The sequence below is a fragment of the Lithobates pipiens genome, unplaced genomic scaffold (genome assembly GCF_037356315.1).
Source record: "Lithobates pipiens isolate NorthernLeopardFrog02 unplaced genomic scaffold, aLitPip1_a1.2 Scaffold_16, whole genome shotgun sequence".
Taxonomy (NCBI): Eukaryota; Metazoa; Chordata; class Amphibia; order Anura; family Ranidae; genus Lithobates; species Lithobates pipiens.
This window is the reverse complement of record NW_027507748.1, coordinates 539979277-540003568: the sequence shown is the minus strand read 5'-3', so window position 1 is coordinate 540003568 and position 24292 is coordinate 539979277. Positions and strand designations below refer to the sequence as shown.

At 42.7% G+C, this 24292-nt stretch overlaps 1 protein-coding gene across 3 annotated transcripts in view; it reads left to right on the top strand.

Annotated features, from left to right (window-relative positions):
- The window catches only part of LOC143983515 (formin-like protein 3), a 166771-nt gene that overhangs the window by 87271 nt on the left and 55208 nt on the right, over positions 1–24292 (top strand). For all 3 annotated transcript variants that reach the window (XM_077483296.1, XM_077483295.1, XM_077483294.1), the window contains exons 3-4: positions 4781–4861; positions 7020–7096. In XM_077483296.1, coding sequence (XP_077339422.1) covers positions 4781–4861; positions 7020–7096 — 158 coding nt within the window. The remainder of the gene's footprint in view (positions 1–4780; positions 4862–7019; positions 7097–24292) is intronic.

Genomic DNA, 24292 nt, shown 5'->3' with positions numbered 1-24292 from the left:
CGGACATGCAATAAACCACGGTGCATTTTAGTTAAATCGACTCGATTTTAAATCCTAATTTTTAAAGAGGAACTATCATCTCTGTCTCGCAGCGGTTCCTCACCTGACCCAATATTGACTCTCCGACGGTCCCATTCACTTTAATAGACCGGCTGGTAATGTAGCGGTGACACAACAAGGTGAGGGACGTGGCGGCAGCAGGTGACTATGCCCGCTAACAGGCTCTGCCATGATGGATCTGAAATGATAGGCGTTCTTTAAATGTAAGGCCTTATTCTTGGTGGTAGTTAGAATCTTTAATATGTGCAAACATAGTGAAGGTTTCCTATTTAGAATAATAAGCTGTCAGGTTAGTAAAACAGCAATATCGGAGCTGATTCAATCATACAGTTTGTAGCATACATAGATTTGCAAAACAATGGGATAAAGGAATATTCTTGAACTTTCTTATCTCATGGTTACTGTGAAATTGTGTGAATGCATCAATGCGGTGCATGTTATCTCAGCTTGCAGAGCTTGGATTCATTGATTGAGTTTACCAAAAATTTACATATTGCAGAATATACAGCCTCAAGCTACATAACATTTACATTATTCAGCATTTCATGCTGAATAAACCAAATTATTAAGTTTTCTATTTAAGATGCATATCTTTAGATTTAGGTTTTAGGTTTTTACTCTAAAAGCATAAAATAAATTTTGATAAAAATCAAAAAAAATCAGATTTTAAATAATAAAAAAATAATCATTGATTTTTTTTATCCACACGGAACTAAACTGCAACTACTCTTGTGGCCTGAGTATGCCTCAGTCATAGCAATTTTGTCTACATAAAATATATGCACATAGCAACCAAGCTTGTGCAGTGACTACTACTCAATGCTTGTCCATGTGATATTTATACTGAGGTATCCAATAATGCCTTTATTAGGGGTCGTTTCCTTGGGAATCCTAACTTGACCACTTGCAACCAATGTTTCTGGAGTTCTGTGGATGTGCTGCTGTCTGGAAGCTGCATATAGACTATAAAAGAGGACATCAGTTTTCCTTAGATGTAGTGATGAACAGTTGGATAGGATGCACACTTAAATACGAATCTTCCTCTATTCATATGACTAGTTTTATAAACATATTATAGGAGGGCTTTAACAGGAATGGTTTGACTTGGGAGTTCTGCTGAAAAAAAAAATGAAATTTCAAAGCATGGAATTCCTTGTGAGCAGCGTGAAGATCCGCCTGCCTTCGGAGAGGTCCTAAACCCAATTTACTAGTTCACCTCCTTTACTACGTTGTCGCTGTTGCTTACCTAAGATGGTCAGTAAGACCCTAAGGCCCCATTCACAGCTGAGCGTAGTGTTTTTCCAGCGTTTTGTCATGCGTATCTGCGCATTTCCATTCAGCGTTTTCCGGCGTTTTTTTTTTTTGTTTTTTTTTTATTAGCCAATAGGAAAAATGATAATTTGTGTAATCATTTGTTGCTCTTTTTTAGATTTTGTCATCTGCTTCCTGCTCCAAAAACGCCCAAGTGTTACTCCAACATTTATTACTCCTGATATGTGCCTGTTGTCCCATGTATATACCCGGTGATCCTGCTGTTCTCTTTCCCTCCTAAGTCAAAGGGACCACACCAGGCGTGGAAACACATCCATGTTAGTGTAGTCCATTTTCTGGTTGTGCTGGAAGCTCAGCTTGCCTCTCCTCCAATGGTCAAGCTTGTGCTGACATGCCCCACTGTATAGGCCATTGACTAGGAAGAGCAGAAGATCGGAGTATTGCTCTTTCTCTGCATCTTGCTGCTTGCTGACACACCTTCATGCAGTCTCCAACCCCACCTCTCTAAGCCCCTTAATTCCACCACATCCCAAAGTAGATTGAGATCTGGTGACTGTGAAGGCCATTGGAGTGCAGTGATCTCATTGTCATGTTCAAGAAACCAGTGGTGAGATGATTTGAGCTTTCTGACCTGGTACATTATCCTGCTGGAAGGAGCCATCAGAAGATAGCTACACTGTAGTCATAAAGGGATAAACATGGTCAGCAACAATACTCAGGTAGGCTGTGGCATTTAAACGATGCTCAATTGTTACTAAGAGACCCAAAATGGGCCAAGAAAATATCTCCCACACCATTATTCCACCACCACCACCAGCTTGACACTTTGATACAAGGCAGGATGGATCCATGCTTTCATGTTGTTTACTCCAAATTCTGACCCTTCCATCTGAATGTCGTAGCCCAAATCAACACTCATCAGACCAGGCAACGATTTTCCAATCTTCTATTGTCCAATTTTGCTGAACCTGTGCAAATTGTAGCCTCAGCTTCCTATTCTTAGCTGACAGCACCTACACCTACTAATGGCAGATGGTGAGGTCTGCTGCTGCTGTAGCCCATCTGCTTCAAGGTTCGATGTGTTGTGCATTCAGAGATGGTATTCTGCATACTTTTGGTTGTAATGAGTGGTTATATGAGTTACTGTCTACCCATTCTTCTCTAAATCAACAAGGAATTTTCATCCACACAACTGCCACTCACTGGATATTTTCGCTTTTTCGGACTATTCTCTGTAAATCCCAGAGATAGTTGTGTGTGAAATCCCAGTAGATAAGCAATTTTTGAAATACTCAGACCAGCCGGTCTGGCACCAACAACCATGTCATGTTTAAAGTCACATAAATGTCCTTTCTTCCCCATTCTGATGCTCTGTTTGAACTAGAGCAAGTCGTTTTCACCATGTCTAATGCATTGAGTTGCTGCCATGTGATTGATTGACTAGCATTTTGTGTTACCAAGCAGTTGAACAGGTGTGCCTAATAAAGTGGTCGGTGAGCGTATATACACACTTTTTGCCTTGCTTACATTTCTATAAGCTTCTTGCACACTTAAATAAAAAATAAGTGTTTTTTTCCTTTATTTTTCGTCCATGCACACCTAGGCATTTAAAAGAGTTTAGAGGCGGGGGCATACCAACACCCCCCCCATTACTTGTGCCTTCAAGAGTGTGAGAGTTTTAGCTGAGAAAAATTCAAAATGTGCCAAATGTGTGTAAATGCGCATTTAGCGCTTGAGCGGTTGCACATTTCAATGGGCAGAATAAATGAATATTCTGGCCAATAAAATAAACGCCCAAGCACTTAACATGGCAAAAATCCATTTGCAAAAACACGACTTGGGCACATTTTTAAAACTGCTTTGCTCGCTCCAGGAGAAGTGTTCACAAAAGCTCAAGTATGCATGAGGACATAAACTGAATGGGTTGTTTTACAAGGTGAGGGTTCACATAAACTTTAAGGCTACTTTAAGTGTGAAGAGAATACCCATCCAGAAACACCCACCTGCTGATACTCCCCTTTGCTGTTCTTCCCCACCTGCTGCTCCATGGAAGCCTTCATAAGTACCTTGTTCTTCCAGGCATGTGGACAGAGAAAAACTCACCCAAGCTCTACCGCTATATAGTATAGCTGGTGTGTAGAGTAGTCGGCGCTCTGACTAATTAAACTCACAAACGATCCATAGAAAGTACAGGCCAGCAACTCGACAGCTTCTCCATAGAAAATATTTATTTAGGCATTACAGCAATAACATCATCCAAAAACTGATGCGTTTCGGCCTTAGGCCTTCATCAATAGCCTTTGATGAAGGCCTAAGGCCAAAACGCGTCAGAAATTAAAGGGGAATGTGACCTCCTTCCAGGATGTAGTGGTCAGGCCTGACTACTATCAATAATGATCCTGCGCAAGTAGAATGTGTAAAGATGAATAATAAACATATAAAGTGCAACGTGCTAGTGCAAAGAAAAAACAATATTAATAATTATATTAGGAAGGCACGTATCATAAATAAGTCCAAAAAGATGAATATTAACGTATAAAAGATGAATGAAAAATGTAAAGTGCTACGTGCTAGTGCAATGAAAAAATAGTATTAATAATTATATTGGGAAAGCAGGCACCATAAATAAGTCCACAACCAAAATGAGTCTCTCAATATTGTTCAACAGCACCAGAAGTGTCCAAATGAATTCTTATCAAAGAAATAGCAGGTGAAATATGGTACAAAGAGATATGGGCTCTCAGAACTCTCACCCCCATTCCTTGATAAAATAGCACATCAAGTATAATGAATAGCCTCCGTTCTCTCCTTTACCACCAGGGGGTCTTCAGTTGTTAATAACTTGAAAATTATGGACATCCACACTAGGCCACCAGGGGGCCATTCATCCCTGTATCAGCTATATGGAAAACCAGGCAGCCACCTTCACGAAAATATGCCACTCGATACAGATATAGGGAGAAGGAGAAAGGCTCCAATGGTGTAGTATTTTGTAAAATCAGTGGTTCAATTTATTAAAATAATGATAGGACTCACACATGAATAAAAAACACAAACAGCACATAATGAAAATTGTGTCCTGGTGTCTTCCGCCAGTCTTAAATCACTTCCGGTATTACTTCACGGCCACTCCCTACGCGTTACGTCAATCACGTGACTTCATCAGGGGATATTTTGGTCAGGCCTGACTGCCACTCACTAGCCTGAACGCTGTCATGGTGCTGAAACAGAGCTAGGACTCCTGGCCCTGATGAAGGAAGGCAGTGGCAGGGGCCACGGGAAGCAGAGTATATATAGATTGGTATATGGGCTTTGAAAACAACCTTTGATTAAAGTTTTCTTCTTTTATAGTAAACTAAATTGTCCTACGTTCTATAATTTGTATTCTTTTAACCTTTCTTCGTCAATCTATATGTTAACAACATTTTATCTGCTGTGTTTTCATTAGGAGCGCTTTCAAGTGAAAAACCCCCCGCACACATACATCCAAAAACTACAATCATTCCTGGACCCTGGAGTCACACGAAAGGTAATGCCCTGTATATATACATGCTAAATGATGCTAAAAATATTTTCTAAGGGTGGCTGTAAATGACTTGATTACATGCGATGCATTGCTTACCATTCATGCAGCATCAATATACAGTTCTATTCAAGCATCACTGTATGTGAGCTTTAAAAATGGTAGGCTGGAAAACCTCTATGTGTTATAACAACCTCGGACCTCCTGGGCTGCTCAGGGTTACACTCAAAGATCTTTCAACCTCAGCTATCGTGGGACTTGATCCTTCACCTTTTTATGTTGAAGACCGTGTAATCAAAGTACTGATAATGGGCTTCTGCCATTGTAAAATGGATATCATGGCTGGTTCTAAAGAAAAAGATGGACAGATAACTTTCTGACCTGGAGACTTGTATATTGCTCGTCTCTCATATCCAGTGTTAATATTGATGTCGCATTTCGATTTAGTTTTAGTCATAGTCTTTTGACTACAATGCCATTTTAGTTTTAGTCGATTAAAATCACATGGGTTTAGTTAAAGTGGTTGTAAACCCAAGAAAAAAACCCCCGCAAGACAAAGGCATAATGAGCTAGTATACATAGCATGCTAGCTCATTATGCATTACTTACCTTAGATCGAAGCCCCCGCAGCAGTCCTCGTTCAGCACTCCAGCCGGCGACATCATTCCTGGAGTTACTTCCGGTTATCGCAGGCTCCGGCACTGTGATTGGCCGGAGCCGTGATGAAGTCACTCCCGCGCATGCCGCGGGAGCTGGTGGTAACGGCACATTTTAACTGAAGCAACAGCACATACGTGCACATGTTCAGATGACGTCAGCACATGCAAATACAGAGGATATCTCCGTGCAGGTTTAGGAAATATCCAGGGTAGCTACATGTAAGCCTTATTATAGGCTTACCTGTAGTAAAAAGTGTGTTGTAAGGGTTTACAACCACTTTAAAGCAGAGCTCCACCCAAAAGGGGAAGTTCCACTTTAAGGCCTCCTCCCCTGCTTCTGTTTGTGCAATGGAACTTTTGGGGAGGGGGCTATCGGAAGCGGATCTTCTCCTCTCCCCTCCCTCCTGCTGTCTTCTGGGGCACTTGACAGGTCCCAAAGGACTGCAGGGCCATTCACAAAGCGCAGTGGGCACCCAGCTGTAAAGCTGCAAGCTGCCACAGTTGGGTACCCATAGTTAAGATACTGACGCCGAGCCAGAGGACACAAGGTGAAACCGGCTGGACTGAGCACAGTGCCAAATCATGGGACAGGTGAGTGACAGTTTTTGTAGCTGCTGACTTTTAATTTTTACACAGGAGACTGGAGCTCCTCTTTAAATTGTAATGCATTATTTAAAGAGGAGGTCCTGCCCCCGCACGAAAAAATTAAGTCAGCAGCTACAGATGCTGTAGCTGCTGACTTTTAATATTGGGACACTTACCTGTCCTGGAATCCAGCTATGGGGTCTAAACAGCCAGCTCCCTACTGCGCGTGCGCGAAACGCGCTGTGCTTTGTGAATGGCCCGGCTGTAGGGGAAGGAGGAAAGTGAACGTCCGGGGGACCTCACTGCAGCCAAGTCAAAAAAGATACCTGTCTCCCCCCACACTTTTCGGTGGAACTCCACTTTAATCCTTTATCTAAAGTTTCCAAACTCATTATATACTCCTAGAGTAAAAATATAATAACATTTTCTTAAGGTTTGAACATGCACTACAGACACAGATTTAGCTGCGATCTATAACCAGTTAATTTTGACATCAAATTTCGATTTACTTTTAGTCATAGTCTTTTGACTAAAATGCCATTTTAGTTTTAGTCGTATTTTATTCATCTGAATGGTTTTACTTGTATTTTAGTCGATTAAAATAGTGTTAATTTCGTCAGCAAAAATATTTTCATTGACAAAATTAACACTGCTTATACACTATTGAGATTGAGTTAAAAAAAGGTCAGTGTTTGTCATATGCAAATGGCAGGTGACAGTTCATATTCACTAGATGCATATGCTTGTGTGATGGTATTGTGACTGTAGACAGTCCTTAATAATATAACATAATAAAAGTGATGTGATTTATTCTTTCAGACATGAGCAGCAATCGACCAAATATTTTTGGCAATTGCCTATTTATTTAGCTGCTTATTTTGCTTGTCAATTAAAAAAAACATTTCTTTTTCACATACTAGAAATTTAGAAGACGGGTGCAAGAATCTACAAAGGTTCTGCGTGAACTGGAAATATCACTGCGAACCAATCACATAGGGTGAGTAATAGGAAATGGTCCTTAAAGAGGGACTCTAGAGTCTTTTAATTTGAGATCGTACCATTTTGTCATCACATTTTGCCTGGTCGTAGTTTAGTATTTTCATATCTCATATGCAGATTATAAACTGATCTCTTTAGTGACTGCATGTCAGACATTGTAGTCAGGATCCCTCTGCTAAATGACAAGTTAAGCTACTGGATAGTGTATATTATCAGTAAAGGATTATTAATGGCGCTCTGTCCATAGGCTGGTGCTGGAGTGGTAATAGAGTAAACTACCATTACTGCTTAACAGTAGGCAGGAAATCTTTGTTTGATGAATGCTTATGGTTTCCTTCCTGTAAATCTTTATGAATTATAGACATCAGGAGCTGCTAAGATTATTTCAGGAGTTTAAGGTGACAACGTTCACATGTACCCCCAATTATTGTTTCCTAGCCTCTAGGTTTAGGAAATTTGTGAAGACAGAAACATAGTAGCTGCCATTGCAGCCTTTTTTTTTAAAGATGAGGTTCTGGTCCTGTTCTCCTAATGCCTCGTGCACACTGGACGTTTTGCAGCTGCTGTTAGGGGTGTCTGGCTTTTTTTTCCCTGCCTGTATACGTCCATCTATATTAGCCTATGTGTGTACATTTAGTGCTACACACAAAACCCTCTGCTAGAGCAGCAGAGTTTGGGCATGTTAAAGTGGTTGTAAACTTCAGTCATAAAATCTGAACAAAGCACTAGATATCTGTAGTGTTTACTCATCTTGCCCCAAAGCTCTAGGTGCCGTTTCTCTCTGGTGCTTTGTTCCTCTGTTATCAGCATGAGTCACTTCTGAGACGCATGATAGATTTGTGACCAGAGAGGGAGCTCCGCCCACATTTTGTCTATTCAGAACACAGCTCTCTTCCTTTTGTTCCTTTGTTCTTGTGTGCCGTGTGAAGGGTGGTGTGTGCCTTTAATCCAATCAACTTACACACTGTAACTGTAGCTCTGCACTCCTAATTGATTGCATGCATCTGAGGGTAAACTGCATGAAATGAAAAGCCAGAGATGTTAGATGGGCAAATTGTCAGGGGCAGTGACCGTGCGTCCATAAAGGGCGCAGGAGCGCCACCTCCTCTCTTCCGCCACCGCTCTATCACCAGAGATAGATTCATACATTGCATGAATCTATCTATGCTCGCCGCTGATACCCCCTATTCAGGTGTCCGGCCCCTTTTCAGGAGCCATGCACATGAATTACAGCAGCAGGGGTGTTTTGTGGAAGCAGCTGATTAGAGCCGTAGGCTCTAATAAGTACCCAAAAAGGTGAAGAACGGGCACAATGCTGTGCGTTCGCTGTTCACTTAGCTGTGTGTTAGCGAAGCGAAGGAATTGAACTGCCTCTCAGCCAGTCAGGTACTCGGGTCTGTTACCTGTCACCTGATTGACTGAAACATCAGATAGAGAGGACAAAAGAAGACATCAAGCAGCGTGCAGGACATCCCCGCTCACCCGCTGCGAGACAGGTAAATTCCGGGCAATGCACACTGGCAGCATTTGATGGGGCAAAGTAGCGGCTATTGATAGGCACACTGGCAGCATTTGATGGGCACACTGGCAGCATTTGATGGGCACACTGGCAGCATTTGATATGCACACTGGCAGCATTTGATATGCACACTGGCAGCATTTGATGTGCCATCCAGCACAGCCATTGTGCCCATCAAGCGCTGCCAGCGTGCATAAGTGTCTGCAATTGATTTTTCAGTTTATTTGTGTTCATTGTATCTCATAACTCCTGCAGTTATGCTTTACTGTATTCATTAATTTGTATTATACTTTATGTAGTATTGTTCAGTTTGATGACTTCACAGAAAATTCCTAAAATGCATTGATTTTTTTTTCTTTTTTTTCTTTTTACTGTGGTTAACAAGGGAAGTAAATTGCCTTCACATTTTTCTTTATTGCTTTGAGCAAAACTATTGATTGTAAAAGTTGTTTGTCCACTGTTATTGAGTAGGGGTTAGTCACCAGTTAGTGGTTAATGAAGTGTAAACGCCTACAGGAGGTAGGGAACAATATTGTGTAATGACCTTGATAGGAGAATCTTCAAACATTAGGAGCAGTATTTTTATTTTGGTGCCTGGCCTCTGGAATATTTCAGCCTTTTTGATTGATAATTCAGTTGCTTACATTTACCGATGAGCTGTTTAAAGGACATGTAAAGCATGTTTCTGTTGATAACATAGGCCTCGTGCACACCTGTAAGCTCAAAGTTATTTTTTTTTTCTCCTGCAGGAGATTACAGCCTCAAAAACGTGGTAAAAACCTTATTCTTGCATAGGTGTTAATGCGCTTTTACACACGTTGGCGCGAGCCCCTGCGTCTGGCGTTAATGCATTCTGTTGGCCAGAATTCTGTCCATTAGAATGCGTTAATGTGCTTTTGAGTGTGTTTTTTTTTTTTTATGCTCAAAAGATCCTCTCCTGAATGCACAAGTAATGATTTTTTTTTTCTGTAAACTCCCTTGCAACTAAACTCCAGAAAACACCAACAGTGTGCATGGACACAGGCTAACAGTTTACAGGCCGAGAAAAAAAAAATTCTCAAAGAAGCAGCTTTTTAGAGCTGCAATGTGTTATGAGGCCTTATAATTTTTATTGCAGTGTTTTGAGTAATTGAGCCATTTTTTTATGTCAATTTAACATTTTTAAATGCTTGCACTTCCACATTTTTGTTATTAGACTACAATTGTGCTTTAACCATTAGGGGGGGCTCTGTATTAGGCCTCATTTGACTTTTATGCCTACCAGCTGTAGAGATGAGATATGAGCCCCCCTGAACACGGAGAGCACTGATTTTAGGCCTCAGGCACACTGTATACTCTTGAAGCTTTTCATTCCTACAGGAGTTAAACAGCAGCAATAATGCAGTGAAAAGCCACATTTTGCTTGGGTGTTACCGCGTCTGCCGCTAATACATTCTATTGCCCAGAATTCTGTCCGTTAGAATGCATTAACATGGGAACGTGCCCAGCATTAATACACATTATGGATCATTTTTTATGCTCAAAAGCTCCTCTCCAAAATGCACAGGCGATTTTTTTCTTTTTCTTTTTTTTTTTTTTTTTTCTGCCTGTAACCCCCCCCACTACTAAACTGAAAATGCCTATAATGTACATGGACACATAGGCTAACATGGAGAGGAGTTTACAGGCAGAGAAAAAAAAAAAGCTCAAAAGCCTAACAAAGCAGCTTTTTGGAGCTGCAGTGTGTGTGAGGCTGAGTTGGCTGACTCATTTCGGGACTATTATTAAATGTTTTCCTATAACGTTCACACAGCTAAAAGGCATTTGACCGGGTCGACTGGCAATTCCTCCACATGTCTCTGAAACGGATAGGTCCGGGCCCCAAAATGCTATCCCAAATTATGTCCCTTTATTCCTCTCCTTCTGCTAGAATTTGGGTGAATGGCTCATTATCACCTACATTTTCCATCCATAACTGGACAGGACAATGCTGTCCTCTATCTCCCCTTCTCTATGTCCTTGTCATGGAACACCTGGCAATTGCCTTGCGCAATAACCCTAACATCTCAGGTGTATTGATGGGCCTTACTCATTTCAAACTGGCTCGCTTTGTGGATGACCTGTTAATGTTTGTAACCCAACCACATCTATCTTTACCACATATTATGCGCCAATTCACGAGATTTGGGAAGTTGAGCAATTTGAATGAATCATTTGAGTGAATCATACTAAGTCCGAAATCCTGACCATCTCTTTGTCCCAGGAGGTCCTCCGTCAAGTCTGCATTAAGTTTCCCTTTAAAACAGGTTCCACTTCCATCCACCTTGGAATCCAAATGCCCACCGAATGGTCCCAATTGTTCTCTCTGAACTAGGCTCCCCTTCTGATTAGAACCAGGACAGATCAATCAAACTACAGGAAAAACTGGCTATCATGGCTAGGCAGGGTGAATGCTCTAAAAATGGACGTCCTCCCTCGGTTTCTATATTTGTTCCAGACAATTCCCATTTCAATACCCTCATGGTTCTTTAAGGAGCTCTGCCAACTGTTCTTCTCCTTTATCTGGGGGGGGGGCTCGGATACGCTATGAGACTCTATCGCTCCCCAAGATTCATGCTGGAGCTCCAAATGCTTCTATATACTATAGAGCAGCAGTACTCACACACATACTTAACTGGTTCCATCATTTCTCCACCAAATTATGGGTACAAATAGAGAGCCATCTCAATTCAATAGATCTCCGCGCTGTACCGTGGATGCCTACTGAATTCCTGAAAGGGTGGATACCCCTGAGCGACCTCAACCAACAAACCATACAAATTTGGACCCGAATGAATTGCTCCAAGACACTATCTCCTCTAAAAGGACCTATGACTCCACTGTTTGGAACTCCGGCTTTTCCACTGGCCCTACAGAGGCAGTGAGTTTTGGCCCTTGGTGTAAGGAGGATCACAGACAACTTGCCCAAGTCCATGAATCAGAGAAGAATCTGAACGCAGAAGTTCCCTCTGGCCCATCTTCCCATACTTTGTCGCATTGGCTGCAGAGGCAACAGGTTCAAACCTTCCCATCCTTGCCTGCTATACTTACTGACTTAACAGACTTGGAGAGCATGCTGCTCTAGACTGCCCCCCCCCCCCCCATGCATGTGGTCTCTCAATTATACTCTCTCACACATATGGTCTATAATCCCGACCTCCCCCCATACACACAGGCCTGGAAGGAAGATTTGGGTTGCTCCATTTCACCTGTAGATTGGCAAAAGTGCTTCATTCTGACTCCCAAAATATCCTTAGCCTCCAAAACGCAAGAAAAAGGATTCAAGCTAATGACCTGTTGGTACAGATGCCCCTCGACTTTGCACTGGATAAACCCGGCACTCCCGGATACCTGCTGGTGTTGTTTGATTTGGTGGGAATGCCCCCCTGTATGGAGGTTCTGGCAAAAGATCCTTGCCTTGTACTGCAGACTCATGGTGACCTCAGGTACACCCTCTCCAGAGGTAGTTCTGCTATCTATACTCCTTGGCCCGCTTAAATCGCTCAAAAAATTAATTATGCGTCACTTTCTGTCGGCAGCTAGAATGGTTCTGCCCAGATATTGGAAGTCGAAAAGCATGCCTTTCCTGGGAGATTGGGCATTTGAAGTGGACCAAATCAATAGCTTGGAACAAATGTCGCAGGAAACAGGTAAGGAGGAGCAATTCTCCAAGACCTGGACCTCGTGCTCTGTTTCGTTACTCCACGGAATTTAATCCATGGGCTACAGAGGACTCCACCAACGCAACTGTGTAACCAGAGTGGAATGTCTTTCTCTTAATAACTATATTCCTTACTACCTTGTTCCCTCTATCCCCACTTCTTTTTTCCTTTCCCTTTATATGTTGCAGTGCTACACAATCACCTGAATCATAAACTCTAGTCTTATCAGACCGATAGCGTGGCACACACACAGCTTTCCCCTCAGAGAAAACACATTTAGCACAGCAACAAGAGCCCTAGCTTGTTTGTAATAGGTGGACGCCAGTGGATAGTGGTGCTCACTTACCCTTAATAAGTCATGTTACACATATAGCTATACAGGCTTGTATATCAAACTAAATCAATTGAAGCTCACAAATTGTATAAACCATGAGACGATATGTTACTAGTAGAATGACATAACTGTCTACTGTACGTTTTTCCTTTCCCAATAAAACAAGATTGAATTAACATTCACACAGATTTTTTTTTCTAATTGGATTTGGTTGGAAAATTGTATGATGGGGTAAAAGCTGTGTGAACCCTGTGCAATCATTTCCCATAGACTCACAAGACTGTATGAAGGAGCAATTAAGTCCAACCATTGTGTAGCACTCCAATACAGATATTAGAACTCGGGTACCTTACAACTGCCCAAAATAAATCGTTACAAACGGTAAACCAAATTTTTAAAAGTTTACTGGTATTGATAACATTTGTATGAAGTGGCTATCATCTACTCCTAATTGAGCATACTATACATTCCCTTTTTTATAAAGCAGCTGATTCTATTTATTGACAGGCAAAAAAGTGACAGTAGTTTGGATGCTGTATGTGGTTAGTTTGGTGTTTTTATTTTAGCATTCTAATATACACATTATAGTCCAGAATCTATGGGCAGTGGGGCTTGTTTGGAACATTGCAGGTGGCGTCTTGCTTTTACGGGCAGGATGTCCTCAGGAGTGTCCTGGGATATTGACTGAAAGGTGACAGCGAGGAAGGAAATGAAAAAAAAACAGGATTGCCATCATGTCCTGCAGATTATATTTGATTTTTGAAGAATATTGTTCTAGTGCTTTTTCATAATAGTTTTGTAGGGTGGGTCACGTGCTATGCTTTTATATGCTGCATTCTGATTATGCTTTCACTGTGATGGCCATGTACTATTGATAAGCGTGCTTGCTATTGCTGCCGTGAACCAGTAAAGGTCATTTGTACCATGTTTCCAACACTGATCTCCGTTTGTATGGTGCAGAAAAGTTCATATCGGCCGAGAAGGTTTGGCTACCTACTGGCCAGATTGCATTGTTTGAAATTTTATTTAAGTCAAAAGCTTTTATAAATTACAGAAGCTTACTTCAGCACTTACGTAGTTTGCTGCTTCTTTTTGAATTGCTTCCCTTTTTTTTCTAAAAGACCTAGTTCACATTTACATGCTGCTCTTCTCTGGTGGCTTCAATGCCCTGCATGGTCCAATGGGGTTACCCTTTCATGCGTGCACGTGGAAGAGATTCCAAGCTGATGCTACCTGCTCTGTCATTGCCCAGATGGCCAAAGAGGATTGGATGGAGTTCTAGGGTTGTAGTTTCATATTTATATGAATACCTCCCTGAGGATGCATAATTAAATATCGAGGACACAGTGGAACCCATTTATGTAAAAGGTTATATAGAGAAAGGGTTTGTGTTGCCCAACATGCCAATCACATTTTGCTTTCTATCAAACCTACTGTAGAAAAGGACAGTTGGAAGCTTTCACCAATAGGAACATTTTCCCTTTCTACGCTTTTCAACACTATGGGCATAAGTTGAAATGTTCATGGCCCAGCAAGGAAGGAGTGACCACATACTGCGCCACACCACTCTTCCAGATGTTTAGCACTGAAAATGGTGCATGAAAGCTGTATGGTTTTCATGTGATCTTTGCAAACAGTTTCCACCACTAGTAGTCAAGGTGGGGCTCCTCCCCCTCATAAATAACCCTGTTTCCCCCCGGCTTAGAACAACCTCATGTTTTTTCCTGGTGGCCAGCCCATGGATTCTCTCAGGTCCGACATTTTCTTGGAACCCGCACCTTCCCCTTGTGGGCTTCAATCCAAGAGACTCATGAAGCTCCCCCAGTGGAATTCTTCGTCTATCTCCAATTACGACACTGGATTTTCTCTCTGACGCAATGGCGCTTTTCCATACCAGAAAACGACCTTTGAGCAAACATGCCAAAACTCTCCAGGATCTCCTGGTCCCATATCGTTGATTTTCTTGCCCCTAACTCGAGCGGGACTCCAGCCTTCATATCTTATGTCCCCAAATGGGAGCCGGACTTCTCCCCCATTGATTTGGCGGATTGGAGTGAAACCTGGTCTAATATTACTAAATGCTCCTTTAACCACTTTCAGACCGGACCATTTTGCTGGTCAATGACCAGAGGTCTTTTTACAATTTGGCACTGCGCTGCTTTAACTGGTAATTGCGCGGTCATGCAATGTTGTACCCAAACAAAATTTGCGTCCTTTTTTTCCCACAAATAGAGCTTTCTTTTAAAGGTATTTGACTGACTCTGTGATTTTTTTTATTTTTTGCGATATAAACGTAAAAAGACCACAAATTTTGAAAAAAAAATGATATTTTCTACTTTTTGTTATTAGAAAAATCCAATAAACTAAATTTTAGTCATACATTTAGGCCAAAATGTATTCAGCCACATGTCTTTGGTAAAAAAAAAGTCAATAACAACTGTATATTTATTGGTTTGCGCAAAAGTTGTCACATCTACAAACTAAGGTACGTTTTCTGGAATTTACGCAGCTTTTAGTTTGACTGCCTATCTCATTTCTTGAGGTGCTAAAATGGCAGGGCAGTACAAACCCCCCCCAAATGACCCCATTTTGGAAAGTAGACACCCTAAGGAAATTGATAAGAGGCATGTTGAGCCCATTGAATATTTTTTTTTTTTTGCCTCAAGCGATTGAATAATGACAAAGTTACACAAAGTTGTCACTAAATGATATATTGCTCACACGTGCCATGGTTATATGTGGAATTGTACCCCAAAATACATTCTGCTGCTTCTCCTGAGTACGGGGATACCACATGTGGTCGACTTTTTGGAAGCCTAGCTGCGTACGGGGCCCCGAAAACCAAGCACCGCCTTCAGGCTTTCTAAGGGCGTAAATTTTTGATTTCACTCCTCACTACCTATTACAGTTTTGAAGGCCATAAAATGCCAAGATGGCACAAAACCCCCCCAAAATGACCCCATTTTAGAAAGTAGACACCCCAAGCTATTTGCTGAGAGGCATGTTGAGCCCATGGAATATTTTATATTTTGCCACAAGTTGCGGGAATATTACAAACTTTTTTTTTTTTTTTTTTTCACAAAGTTGTCACTAAATGATATATTGCTCACACATGCCATGGGCATATGTAAAATGACACCCCAAAATAAATTCTGCTGCTTCTCCTGAGTACGGGGATACCACATGTGTGGGACTTTTTGGGAGTCTAGCCGCGTACGGGGCCCCGAAATCCAAGCACCGCCTTCAGGATTTCTAAGGGTGTAAATTTTTGATTTCACTCCTCACTACCTATCGCAGTTTTGAAGGCCATAAAATGCCAAGATGGCACAAAAACCCCCCCCCCCAAATGACCCCATTTTGGAAAGTAGACACCCCTAAATTTAGGGGTACACTAGTGAGACTCACAGGTAAAAAAGCACCTAGGCTGTCAGCGACTGTATCAAAACGCTACAAAAAAAACTGTTAGCGATCGCAGGGATCAGGCCTGACTCTGCGAACGCTGCAGTTATGTATGTTGTGTTTTGTAAGTGACATTGATCGATCGATACTGCACTTGGGTGGGCTGGGCTGGGCTTGGCGGAGGGGCTAAACGCAGGTGCTAGCAGGTATCTGGGCTGATCCCGCTAACAATGCGTTTTGGGAAACCTAAACTGCTGGCGACGCTAATATAGATCTGATCAGATACTATATTACTAAGGGAGGTGTATGCTTTGTGCGTGGGTGTTAGCGGTACTGGCACTAACCTGACGCTGCCTGGGGCGACGCAGACCCTATCTGACCCTCAAACTTATATCACCCGCCAGGTGATCAGGGGGTTAAACCTTTATTAGGTAATAAATGGCGGGTGCCCTGAAACTATAAAAAAATAACTAACCAACCAGCGTCACCTGTAACAGTTATATGGTGATCACTGGTGAAAGGGTTAACTAGGGGGGCTTTATGCGGTAGTATATGGGGGTCCCTGGCGCTATAAAAAGCTGCGGCGAACCTAAATACCTACCTGCCTAACTAGAGTCACCTGTGACACTAATACAGCGATCAGAAAAACGATCGCTTATTATGCTGGGTTCACACTGGAGAGATGCGGAAATGCCACGAATCCGCGGCGGGTTCCCGCATCACACTGCCCTATGCGAACTGCTGGGAGTGTCAGTGAAATGTTAATGACACCCCCAGATCAGTTCGTATATCGCAGTGCGATCTGCAAACTCGGACAGGAATCGGATCGCATGGTGTGAACACCCATGCGATCCGATTCTGCTGCGGACCAAAAAAAGGGTCCCGTGCGAGTTTGCGGCGGGTGCGATGCAAATTCAGCCATACTATCTGTATGGCTGAACTCGCATCGCACAGAGATCGGATGTGATTTGCACTGCAGTGCGGTGCGAATCACATCCGTTCTCATAAACCGCTGCAATGTGAACCCAGCCTTAGTGACACTGGCGACGGGGGGTGATCACAGGGTTAAACCTTTATTGGGGGGGTTAGGGGGGTACCCTAGAACTAAAGGGGGCTAACCCTAACTGCCCTAACAGTTATTACAGTCACAAATGACACCAATGCAATAAAAAAAAAAATGCAATTGGTGTCACTGTGACTGGGGGTGCAGGGGTGATTGGGGGGGTGATCGGGGGGTGAAGGGGGTGAGAGTTTGCCTGGCATGTTCTACTGTGTAGTGTAGTGTTGGTGCAACTCACCGATCCTCTCTCCTCGGTGCCGGAACGAAAAATACTGACACGGAGGAGAGATTACATCACTTCCTCTGCCTGTGTTTACATTACAGGAGAGGAAGTGATGTCACGCTGCACTTCCATTCGTCAGGAGCGATCGCGAGGGGGTGGCCATGAATGAATGGCCGCCCCCTCATCCCGAATTGCTCCTGAACGGATTCCGACCTCCGCTGGCACCGGGGGGGGGGGGGGGGGCCCGATCGGGCCCCCCACCCGCGGGAAGGCAGGGACGTACAGGTACGCCCATATGCCTGCCCGTGCCATTCTGTCGACGTACATCGTCGTGCGGCGGTCGGCAACTGGTTAACATGGTTACCCCAGAGGCAGCCTACAAGGTATGCCTTCATTGGTAGTGGGTTCCAACCCGTATTGCCAAATCAAACCCATCTTACAGTGATCAATGCTTCAGGGGCTTTGGTCAGCATGGAGACGAATTTTATATCTGGTGGACCTGCCCCCCACTTAGTGAGATTCTGGTCAAGGGTATTTGGTCTTCTGTTTACTCTCTTCCATGTGTCTATTCGCAAGGATGCCAAGTTGGCCTTTCTCCACTGCCTGATCACGGGCCTCTTCTACTGTCAGCAGAAATTGGCCACCTATTTGTTTATCAATGCGAAGATTGCAATAGCAAGGGACTGAAAGAGGCCAGCTGTGATGTTTGCAGAGGTGAAGAGCATCTTAACGACTCTCATAATTAATGAGAAGATGTCTAGTATACTCCATGACTCCCACGCCAAATTCCTCAAGGTATGGGGCCTGTGGTGGTCCTACGCTCTTCCTACTCTGCATCTGACCAGAGTGTATACAGTGCTCCCAAAATGCCCCTGCCCATTGCAATGAAAAGCCGCAACACCGTCGGCACAGGCGGCACAGTGGTGCATGGGTGGCACAGTGATGTAGTGGTTAGCACTCTCTCCTAGCAGTAAAAAGGGTCGCTGGTTCAAATCCCAACCATGACACTACCTGCTTGTAGTTTGCATGTTCTCCCTTTGCCTGTGTGGGTTTCCTCCCACACTCCAAAGACATGCTGGTAGGTTAATTGGCTTCTGTCCAAAATTGGCCCTAGTATATGAATGGGGACCTTGGATTGTGGGCTCCTTGAGGGTAGGGACCAATGTGAGTGTGCAATGTACAGGGATAGGCACAATTGTAGACACTCACTCAGGTTGAACTGGATGGACTGGTGTCTTTATTCAATCTTACTAACTATGTAACCATCACTTTTAACCCTTTCTTTGGCTGCTAGCAAAGAGCGCAGCTAAAGTGATGGGAAATCGCTGCTAAAACTAGTGGTGCTTTACCGCCAAAGCGGCCGCAGCTCAGTGCGAAAGTGCCGGTTCATACTGGGGCGAATTGTCAGGCAACTTAGCTGCCTGACAAGTCACGCTCCATGCAGTGCAATGGAACTGTTCTAAAGGGAGTGAAAAAGGTACCTGTACTACTTGGGGATGACTTTGGAGCGGCTTGCATTGACTTCTTTAAAGAAGTCATTTGCAAGCTCTGCTGAGGTAGCGCTGTTTTGGGCGGCTTCAGACTTTAAAGCTGTCCCAGTGTGAACCGGCACTTGGAGAGACGACCTTCTTTTTTTTTTTTTTTTTTTAAGTGAAAGGAACAAAGCTTCTGACTAAAGTAAAACCTCTCAGGAATTCCAATCCCTCCATACTGTATATAACCCAAAAACAAGAAATAAATAGATTTTGGGTGTGAATTTACTTAACCACTTACGGACCACCCGCCGCAGTTTTACGGCGTATGTTTGAAGGAGGATATTGTTATTATGGCAGCAGCTAGCTGCCGTGCCGTAACCCCGGTATCCCCTTCTTCAGCAGGCGATCCGCTACAAGATAAAAGTGGTCTCTGCGGCGGATTCACCACAAGATCACTTTATTGGTGGCTGGAGAGGGGGTCCCCCTCCCGCCACGATCCGGTGCCTTCCGACGCTTACCGGAGCTGTTGGAAGCGGTGGATGGTGATCGCGTCCTCCTGCTGGCTCAGTATGGAGATGAGTGAGGGGAAGATGGCCCCCACCCGTCTCCATACAATTGCTGGGTGGAAGCGACGTCAAAACGTCACTTCCTCACATAGCTCTTAAAGGACCAATTTTTTTTAAATTACTAATTATTATTTTTTTTGTCTAAATATGAGATCTGAGGACTTTTTGACCCCAGATCTCATATTTAATTTAATTTATTTAAGAGGACCTGTCATGTTTTTTCCTATGACAAGGGATGTTTACAATTACATTACATTATATATATATATATATATATATATATATATATATATATATATATATATATATATATATATATATATATATATATATAATATAATATATATAATTTTTAAACGATGTAAAAATAATTGAAAAAAATGTTTTAAACGCGCCCCGCCGAGCTCGTGCGCAGAAGCCAACGCATACTTGAGTAGCACCCGCATATTAAAACTGTGCTCAAACCACACATGTGAGGTAGTGCTGTGAGCGGTAGAGCGAGAGCAATAATTCTAGCCTGAGATCTCCTCTGTAACACAAAACATGCAACCTGTAGAATTTTTTAAATGTCGCCTATGGAGATTTTTAAGGGTAAACGTTTGTCGCCGTTCCACGAGCGGGCGCAATTTTGAAGCATGACATGTTGGGTATCAATTCACTCGGCATAACATTATCTTTCACAATATAAAAAATAATTGGGCTAATTTTACTGTTGTCTTATTTTTTTTTTTTTATTAAAAAAAATATTTTTTTCCCAAAAAAATGCGCTTGTAAGACCGCTGCGCAAATACAGTGTGAAAAAAAGTATTGCAATGACCGCCATTTTATTCTCTAGGGTTTTGGAAAAAAACATATATAATGTTTGGGGGTTCCAAGTTTTATTTTCTAGCAAAAAAAAAAAAAAAAACTGTTTTAAACATGTAAACACCAAAATCTCAAAAAGAGGCTGGTCCTTAAGTGGTTAATCTGTGTCTGCGCAGCTGAAAAGTATGTTGGTCAGTGTGGTAGATGTAAAGTTCATGTCCGTGTTAAGGCAGGCGTCCCAATACTTTTGGCAATATAGTGTATGTTTTAAAGCAGGAAGTAAAAAATATTATTTGTTTTTTGTTTATAGCGTAAAAAATAAAAAACACATTGGTGTTTTGTAAAAAATTAAATAAAAAATGGTCTGTTCATGAAGGGGGTAAATCTTCTAGAAGTCAAGTGGTTAATGGACACACAATCACTGCTTAGCTTTGCAGGACTTTCATCGAACGGAGCTAATTTTTCTTGTTAGCTTTGTCATTTTGGAAATGAAAGGGTGTCTTGAGAACGAGTGTGTGGGAATAATGTAACCTGAATATGTGTAGAAGGGGGGGAAGTTTTGGCATCATTTAGGTGGGACGGGTGCTGAGACCTCTGCATGCGTCAGCTGAAAGCATCCCCAGAAATAGAGGCTGTAGTCAGACAGGAAATGAGCAGGAGGTGGTGTGGGGACTGAGGAGGCAGCAGACAGGAAATAGGAGGGCTGCTGGCCTGAGAGAGGAAAACGTCCTCCACAGAACCAAGACATGCCAGGATGACAGACACGCTGCAGCTTCTACACAGTGACAACACCTTTTATTTCACCCCAAATCTGTCAGTCCTCACAAGAGGAAGGAAAACAATCGTATTCTTAGGAAAAAGCCATTCCGCAATCCTGTTGCCCTAATCGCACTGATTTTCCTTACGGTTGTTTGACATTTCCCACAGAAGAAAGATAACCACTCCGAGTGATTCATTAGAAGAGAACAAAATGGCCAAATTCTTAGTGTGTTATCCACGATAGGATAGAGAAGGAAGAATAATAGTGACATGAATTTATCGAATATAAAATAGTAATCTGGTGGTGAAATGGCTGTTTTGACAGAGAGTAGAGATGCGCTTGTTTTTGTGTGTCTGTAAAGTTTTTCTTTTTTACCACAATATTAACTACCGTATTTAAACGTATAACACGCACCTTCATTTTAAGAGGGAAGTTTAAGGAAGAAAACGTAAGTTTTAAATAAAGAGTTTTGAAGCAAAATAAGAGTCAGTGCCCAGCTGCAACCTTGCCACTGCCCATCGTTGCAGCCTAATCAGTGCCCATCTGCAGCCCTGCCCATCATTGCAACCTGAACAGTGCTCATCTGCAGCTTTGCTCATCATTACAGCCTTGCCTATAATTGCAGCCTGATCAGTGCCCATCTAAAGCCTTGCCTATAATTGCAGCCTGATCAGTGCCCATCTGCAGCCTTGCCCATCATTGCAACCTGAACAGTGCCCATCTACAGCCTTGCCCATCATTGCAACCTGAAAAGTGCCCATCTGTAGCCTTGCCCATCATTGCAACCTGAAAAGTGCCCATGTGTAGCCTTGCCCATCATTGCAACCTGAAAAGTGCCCATCTGCAGCCTTGCCCATCATTGCAACCTGAAAAGTGCCCATCTGCAGCCTTGCCCATAATTGTAGCCTGATCAGTGCCCATCTGCAGCCTTGCCCATAATTGTAGCCTGATCAGTGCCCATCTACAGCCTTGCCTATAATTGCAGCCTGATCAGTGCCCATCTGCAGCTTTGCCCATCATTAGCAACCTGAACAGTGCCCATCTGCCGCCTTGCCCATCATTGCAACCTAAACAGTGCCCATCTGCAGCATTGCTCATCATTACAGCCTAATCAGTGCCCAGCTACAGCCTTGCCCATAATTGCAGCCTGATCAGTGCCCATCTGCAGCCTTGCCCATCATTGCAGCCTAATCAGTGCCCATTTGCAGCCTTGCTCATCATTACGGCCTAATCAGTGCCCTTCTGCAGCCTTGTCCATATTTGCAGGCTGATCCATACCCATCTGCAGCTTTGTCTGTGCCAGGATAGACAGAGCCGGATCTCCTGTGCACTTGGCTTGGTTCGCAGTCACGCCCAGTCCCGCCTTTTGGCTTGGCTCCTATGAGCATATAATTTGGAAGATTAAATTCTGCTTTCAACTGGTCAAAAGTTTTAATTTCTCCATTATGGAGTACATGTGATAGTAAGTATATACCCCGAGATATCCAGATGGAGGGGTCAGGTACCTGGAGGAGCTCCAGAAGGAGTTTATTATACCGTAGTGGGGTGTTACCATGAAACACAGGGCAATCCATCTTTTAGGTCCCAAATCCTCTTGTGCTGAAACAAGAGTTTGGAGCGATGAGGAGATATCATCATGCCCTTTAGCCCTCTCAGTACATCACAAATGGGGTGTGGGAGTTGTGAGCCTGCCGGACTGGACACCTGGGCCAAATATCTGTGTCTATACGACTTATCTATGTGATAGAAGTGGGAAAGTTGTGCAGCCAGGTAGTAGGTCCCAAAATCTGGGACTGCAAGGCCCCCCAATGTCGTCTGGCACTGTAGAGCCTTCCATGAGAGTTTGTGCCTGCTTGGCCCCCATATGAAGGATTGTAGAAGTGTATCCATCATTTTAAAATATTTGAAGGGGGTGTATGTTGGGGAATGCCATATTACATATAGGATTTTAGGGAAAAGTATCAGTTTGATTAGGCCTATGCGTCCCATCGCCCCCACTGGTAATCTTGCCCACGTTTGGATCTTAGATTTAATGAGTGGAGTAAGGGGTTCCACATTTAAGGGAATGAAGTCAGCCAGTGACCTGGAGATCTGTATGCCCAAGTGTTTGAGTACTTACTCTTACTAGGGGTAGATTGGCCTGCTCTCTCGATGGGGGGAATAGATCAATTGGAAGGATTTGGGACTAGTCCCAATTCATTTTAAGTCCTGAGAACCTATCAAAGTCCTCGATAATCTGTAGGGCCATTCTGCGGGGTGGCGACATATCTCCACTAAGTACTGTACCTAGACTATGGCAGTGTACTACCGGGTTGGTAGTTCTGTTTGCTGGGGTCAGGATCGTATAATAATGGCATCACCGGCGGAGCTGAGCTCAGACACTTCTCAACGCATGCAGCTCTAGGCCACACCATTCCCTTACTATTTTTTGCAGGTAAATGTAGTAAAAAAAAAGGCAAAAAACTCAATTTGTTGATGTCAAGGACAGTGGTACATAGCAATATAAAAGTTAGGTCTTCTAGAAGCAGTATTCTGTTTTGAACAAGCTTCGGTTTCTGTGCTTCGATTTACGGAATGGTACTTTTTATAGAAAATGTTAAATAAAAAATGAACTCGCCACTCGCAAATCAGATTTATCAGTAGGGCTGGTGTTTTCTTTGGCATTTTCTAGTCTAGTTTGTTGTTTTTTTTTTGTTTGTTTTTTTGTTTTTTTATCGGTTTTTATCTTTTTTAGATTTTGTAAATACAACAAAACATCCATAAAGAAAAATAATAAAACAAGAGCTGGGGATTAAAAAAAAAAAAAAATTGTTAGCAATTTTTTATAGTGCTGACAGTTTACACAAGACTTTACATATGCATTGTACATTCACATCAGTCCCTGCCATCAAAGAGCTTTCAATCTAAGGTCCCTAACTCCCATTCATACATGCACATACTAGTTCCAATTTAGACAGAAGCCAATTAACCTACCAGCGTGTCTTTGGAGTGTGGGAGAAACCGGGAGTACCCAGAGGAAACCCCTACAGGGAGAACATGCAAACTCCAGGGGGGGGGGGGGGGGGGGGGGAGTGCTGTGGTTGAGATTCTAACCAATGACCTTAGTGCTGCCAAGAGGAAGTGCTAACCACTTAGCCTTACTTGATCCTAACTGGGAAAAAAAAGTTAGTTTTGCCTTTTAGTTCCACTTTTAGAAGCTGATAAAAATACATTTGTGGAACATTCAGTAACTAGACTGTTCATGCACAGCAACTTTTTTTTTTTTTTTTTAATCCCCGGCTTTTTTTTTTTTATTATTATTACTATTATTATTACTACTACTACCATTTTACTATTTTTTTTTTTATGGATGTTTCGTTGTATTTACAAATTCT